The sequence below is a fragment of the Glycine soja genome, chromosome 3, assembly GCF_004193775.1.
Source record: "Glycine soja cultivar W05 chromosome 3, ASM419377v2, whole genome shotgun sequence".
Lineage (NCBI taxonomy): Eukaryota > Viridiplantae > Streptophyta > Magnoliopsida > Fabales > Fabaceae > Glycine > Glycine soja.
In genome coordinates, this window is record NC_041004.1 from 16,814,968 (window position 1) to 16,821,544 (window position 6,577).

The 6,577-nt window shown below is 34.9% G+C and overlaps 1 protein-coding gene across 1 annotated transcript; it reads right to left on the reverse strand.

The window, feature by feature from the left end:
* Nucleotides 1-4,226, reverse strand: LOC114406211 (mitochondrial substrate carrier family protein B-like). The gene is made up of 7 exons (XM_028368855.1): nt 3,724-4,226; nt 2,407-2,583; nt 2,158-2,304; nt 1,868-1,969; nt 1,704-1,774; nt 1,519-1,586; nt 1-524 (listed from the first exon to the last, which is right to left on the reverse strand). Exons 1-7 carry the CDS (start codon nt 3,919-3,921, stop codon nt 286-288), a joined length of 1,002 nt encoding a protein of 333 aa, XP_028224656.1. The 5' UTR covers nt 3,922-4,226; the 3' UTR covers nt 1-285.
* Nucleotides 4,227-6,577: the final 2,351 nt, after the last annotated feature.

The following is a 6,577-nucleotide window of genomic DNA, read 5'->3' on the forward strand; positions in this document are numbered from 1 at the left end:
TTGTACCATTAAAACAAAACTGCTTTGTTGACAAAATCATCAACTACATAATGGTTTCAACCTAATATTCGAAGTTGTTACAATTGCTGTCACTCAAATTATACCTATACGGAACAAAAATGCTGGCAATAACAGCAAAAATCACCTCAACAAAACTTCCTAGAAAATGTTAACCATGATATTAGAATACCATTTTCTAAAAGATCAAATTCCCCAGAAATTGTACTTTTCAATTAACTTAACCCACAAGCGTCATAAATGGCGCACATTTGGCAATTGAGTATGCTAATAACTTGAAATGCTTGATAGAAGCATCTTCAATGTTTCATAAGTCATAAAGACAATGCCCACGCCGGGAACAACCTTGTAGTATTCCGGCAGAATTCCTCTGTACAAACCTCGCACCCCTTCAGTTTGAATTATGCGCCCAAATGCCCCAAACAAGCCAGTGTTATAGACACGAGCTCGACCACCAACACCTTCTAACTGCATTCTACGCCTTACAAGATCCAAAGGAAATGTTGCTGCATGTTGCAAGAGACATTAAATACAAATTTAGGTGATGCCCCGGAAAAAAAAAACCATGCCAAAAGTAGAATAATACTATCTTTATCTAACTAGTTTGATGAAAATGACTTTTTACTTGGCAAACGCAATCATGGAAAGGCATTACTACACACTAGTATACTAGATTCTTTCAATGAAATCAGTTCTTACACTAGCTATAACTAATATTCATGCAAGTTAGCTAACACCACAGGGCGCGTGACATCATGCCACTAGAATTACAACTTTCAACAGAAACTATTCCACAGGAAAATAGTTTTTGCCAATTACATGCGATAGTGCTGAAAGAAAAAGAAATTCAGGCATATAATATAATTAACTAATGCTCTGTTAAGCACTAAAGACAGGTAACTGAACTGCTATTTGCAACAAATCTTGCAAAATGATTACACCCCAATCGTTTGATTATGACTGGGACAATGAATGGGCCTGCACTTTCAAGTATTTCAAGAGTGATAGCTATTTCAAACTTTAATAAAAAATTGGATTAGTTTTCGCCTATTGAGATGGGTGTTGTTTCACTAGATTGTAGCTATGTTATTGTGCAATGTTGATTTATAATGCTTTAACAGTTTCTTCTAGTAGGATTACCTTTGACATCAACGATTTAATTTATCCTAACATAGGAGCAATGATTAGATTTGAATTAGGGATTGACGTTAATGTTTTTCAAAAGCAGAAAGTAACACCACTTAAACAGAATTTCCGATTTCTTTCACCAATCCACTTCCCACCCAGCCAATTTGACATTCATATAAATGCTTGTCAATTTCCCAGCTTCACAATAGTAATCATATTTAGAAGATGGGCCAAAAGCAATTAAATGAGTAACAAATATAAATACAGGTAATATCATAGCTGGCACTGGACATGGAATATTGTAAATGAAAACTTGAGGAATTTATGCTCAATTACTCAGATTAGAGATAGCCATAATCAAGAAGCACCCACCTGTTGAGGATGCAATTCCTGAAAGGCTGCCACAAGCAAGACCAACCACAGCTTTAGAATCATCAGGCCTACATTTGAAAGAAATAGAAAAGTATTATTTTCAAAACCATATTTAGTGAGCAATGAGCATAAGATAACATTCAGGATAAACTATTCCTAAACTTTGCACAAGTAAATAAATTCACCTTTGTGACTGCCATACAGAGCGTAACCACTCATAAACAGCAAAACTAATAGCAATACTGGGCCCAACACCCTGCAACATACAAAATGATTAGGTATGACTGATGTCAATAATAAGAACATAGGAAGATAAAGAAAAAAAAGTGAAAATGCATTGTGAACATACCAACAATGTTGCTCCAAGTCCCTTATACAGACCCAAAAAACCTTCGTCTCTACAGATGGTACTGAAAGCATGTGAGATGCCCCTGTAGTACATGGTACTTCTCTGCAAAGGAACAAAATATAAGTCTCAGTATACAAGGTAAAAAGTAAACAGAAAATCATGATGAATGGAATTCAACTCAAGTAAACAATGAACACAATGTAAAATACAGCCAAGTCACTCATGCATTCAACTAAAGGCTTGAGAAGTATCTCTCTCTGATGATTCTCAACTCAAAAATTTCTAGTTACCTGTGCTGCAAGTCGTGTTCTCACAAGATCCAAAGGATAGGTGGCAGAAGCAGATGTTATACCTGACAAACCACCACCCACAAAGTGCACAAGGAGGTTTGCACCTGAATTTCCACTAACATTCTCCCCCATCAGTGAATGTAATACCTGCAACACAATAGAGAGTAGAAGAAATTAATTCCAGTTGCATAGTAATAGCTTCCATAACTTCTGAAACACTTACAGTATAGAAAGAACACCAAAAATTACATTCTTGTAGCGCTCATAAGCATAGAAGTTGACTGCAGTATATGGGAGACGATGAGCAATAGTCACCATATTGCCTTTCCAAAATGCTCTAAACCCTTCTTCGTTGATAATACGTGATGCCTCACGCAATATGCTAGGGTTGCTCAATGCTGCCACATCAGAATGCATACCTTGCACCTGTTAAAGATAAGACATGTAGAATAGTCAGATAAATACCAGTTAAAAAATTGCTTTTGAATCAACAAAAGGAATGATGGATCTATACAAAACCAATCAACTAAAACTTCAAGATCAAATGTCATTAAATAAAAGAACAAAGATAGATTTATGCAATAATGATCACCTATGGCATCATCATAATCACCATGACATCATCATAATCACCATGACATCAAGTACCAAGTACCACCCATATATACCAACAAATCATTTAAATTTATTCCATGATTTTAAACATCAAAATGCAGTGCAATGAAAGAACATAACATGGATAGGGCCATAGGGGATACAACAACAGGAAAACTGAACCAGGAAGAGGAGTATACAAACATACAATATGTATGTATACACACACACACTAGGAGCACGTTTGGTATTTCTTTTTCATAATTATCAATAGTGCAATGTTGCAGTGCGGAGAGGCTGCAACAAAGTTTTGAATAGTGATGCATTTTCGAATAATAGCTGCAATCACTACCAAAACAGTGGTGCTAGTGTGAGGGTTCTTCAGGTTCTTCTTCGGTTGGCATCTCATTTGTCAAAACTGATTTCTATAACTAATAAATGTGTTTTCTGAGTTCAATATTCCTTGGTTAAATTGAACTGATCCCCTACTTTTACCAAAATTTGAATTAGGTCCATGAATTTTTTTAATTGTGTCCTGAATTTTTTTTTTAATTGGGTCCTTGGTCAATTGTAGTCAATTGTATTTGTAAGCTCAAACATGAATGCAATAACCCTGGAAACAAAAAACCGCTTCACCAGCTCAGCCGAAACCCACAAATACCGCACGGATCAATGAACACATTCCAAACAAGTTCACAACAGATTCCTTTTGTTACCGACCAAGGTATTAGTACAAAGTAGCCTGGCTGAAAGCCGTGACTAATTTTTTTTTGTCGGGAACCGTGCAGAAGCGCACACAAGATAAATATCAACACAATTTATTTCATACCAAAGTCCCGATTCCAACCGTTTTGTTAAGGGACACAAAGCTTGTGCCAACCGTTTTGTTGGTAGTTCACAACGGATTTAAAACAAAATAAAACAAAAACATTCTCCAACAACTAATTAATCGATTAAAACAAAATAAGAAACCTGAAAGAGGATAGTGAGGCGCGCAAGGGGAGCAGTGCAGGTTTTGCTAAACGCGCCGGAGATGCCGCCGGCCAGAAGCTGGTGAACCGTCCCGAGCTGGCGGTTGTTCTGCGCCACCAGGAATTTCGCGGCACCACCGCTGTCGGCGTTGAGGGTTCTCTGGCCCCCTTCCACCACCATCCCCACACGCGCTTCCATTCTCACTCGCTAGTCGCTACCCTTAAAATCAAACGAATCACAGCGCTTCAACTACTTCTTCTTCTTGCGGAACAAGTGGCCGTGCTCTGAGTTCTTGCGGTGTCACATCGGAAGAGATTGTTGAATTCGGGTGCAAGGAGAAGGAGAAGAACATGGGAAGGGAGGGGTTGAATTGGATTGGAGAATGCGGGTTTAGGGTTTTGTGGTGAAAGGGGATAGTGTGAAGAATGTAAGGAAAATAAAAATAATAACTGAAAAAACCCTTTCCTTTTTGGAAGTGAGTGGCTGTTAACTTGTTGGAAGGGAACAACTAGGGTTTTTCTTTTTTTCTTCTTTTTTTATTTGGTTTGTCACTTGTCTGAGTGCGTTGTTTTCGAAGCGTGGCAGGACTTGGGCTAGTGGGATTTGTGAGGTGCGGCTAGTAGCGGAGAAGAAAACACGGACTTTTTTTTTTATGGATTTCATTGTTTTGATCCATGGAAAATGGCATCCACTTGTCATTTAGAATTATAATAAATATTAACTAATATTTTTAAAACATTGATAAGAAATTAGAGAAAAAAAATTATTAAAATATATAAAACTATATTATTTATGATTTTTTTATATTTTTCTATATTTTTATAATAAATATTTTTTAATTTTCTTAATCAATATTTTTTAATTTATATATTTATTTATCTTTGATCTATAGTCCATCTATAATCTATAAAATTGAAAATTATGAAATAAAAAGTTTTGGCAAGTATCAAATTTAGCTTTCCATATATACTATTAAGATATGTTATATTTGGGAAATTGTTAGTTACTGGCGGGTCACTTTGATTTCTTTGTAATTTTTTTTAGATAATTTATGTATATCACAATTTGCTTAAAAATATATATAAATATTAATTATTAAATATACATTTGTTGCTCAGCGGCAATAAGTTTCGAAAGATGTGCTATTCGAATTCTTGTCTTATGCTGGATCTACTTAAGAAGAAGCCTTTAATTTGCCTTTTCATAGATATAGCAATTAGATCATTCATATTCAAAGATTTTTGGAGCGAGGTTGATGACAAACGGGTGGTTCTTCAAGACCCATCACCTAGTTTGATGTTAACTTAGATTCCCTTTGAAGTGATTTTTTGTTTTTAATTTTGAAATTTTAAAAAATTAAAATCAATTTTAGTTTTAAATTTTGAGTTTCGGTTTAGTCATTGTCTTTAGTTTTATTTTTAAAATATTACAAATTGAAGATAAATAAAATGAGTTAACTGTTTTATTTTATCTCGCTCTACTATGAAATAATGGTGGTGACAGATGTAACAGGGTGGGAGTGGCGATAGTGAATATGAGGGCGGTAATGGTGGTGAAATGGTGATGGTGATAGTAGTAGCAATGGAATGGAGATAACAATGTTTTAAAGCCCAGACTGACCCGGTTAATCGAATCAGTTCCATCGCGACCAGAGGTTTAGCCGAGATGAGTTGCTTATCAAATCGACCACACATTGAACTTGGGGTAACCCAATACGAGTTGATCATATTTGCGTTGAAACTGGTGACACATTGACCCATGCCGGGTCACGCCCAAGGAAGGAAACACGTTGGGTTATGCGCATCAATTAAGGTGTCATATAATTTTTTGTTTAATAAAGGTCGGATCATGCATAGGGATGTCAATGGGTGGGGTTTGATAGGGTCCTATGACACTCGTTTCCATACCCGTGTTCTAAACAAAATTCTTATACCTGATCTCATACTTACGTGGGTAGCAACTTTAATCTTCATTCTCATCTTCCTTGAGTACCTATATACACATACACACGACCCACATTTTACTTACATGTAAAATTAATAAATCAATAAAAATTTAATCAAAACAATTATTAGTAGTAAATTAAAAATGCATTCTTAAATTTTGAAAATATAACATTAAAAGCAGTCGCACATGATATTAAAACACAAACAAACATAACACTGATTTGTCCAAACTCAAGTCATAAATAAAATATTACAAAGATAATCATTCAACATAGTGATTTTTAAAGTTAATATTCTAATCGCTTAATGAAAACTAAACTTGGAAGTCATGTGATGATGGTACTTCTCAAGACCTGTCAAAAAAGAATATAGTAAAACTAATTAACTTATAATTATATATTATAAAGTTTCAAGAAAAAACAAATAGATAGGATATTTGACCTCATCATTAGAACCATCTTCTCCATATTTTTGAAAGCGCTTGTCTTCAAAGTCTTTATATTGCTTTGGTCCACTAATACCAATAGAAACAAGAACATGACAAGAAGATTAAAGATTAGACTATCAAAAATGATAATTAAAACTGTCAATAGAAGATACAAATAACTCTAATAGAATAAATAAAATAATATAACTTTCATTACCTTATTGCTTATGTTTCAACCAGCTTTGAGCACACATAAGTGTCTCCAAAGTAAACTTATGAAGCCTAGAACGATGAGAACTCAACAACCTACCTCTTGTGCTAAAAGCAGATTGTGAAGCAACAATTGAAATTGGGATTGTCAAACATCCTTAGAAATTTTTTGCATAATTGGATACTTGATCCTGTTTATTTTCCACCATCCAAGAATGTCAAAATTAGCACTCCTAGGAAAAACTTTCTCATCCAAGTAGAGATCTATTTT

Coding starts and splice junctions, on each gene's coding strand:
- LOC114406211 (XM_028368855.1), bottom strand. CDS start 3,921: ATGGAAGCGCGTGTGGGGATGGTGGTGGAAGGGGGCCAGAGAACCCTC. Junction 2,305..2,406: donor CTTATGAGCGCTACAAGAAT/GTAATTTTTGGT, acceptor ATTGTGTTGCAG/GTATTACATTCACTGATGGG. Junction 1,587..1,703: donor TCTGTATGGCAGTCACAAAG/GTGAATTTATTT, acceptor TTTCAAATGTAG/GCCTGATGATTCTAAAGCTG.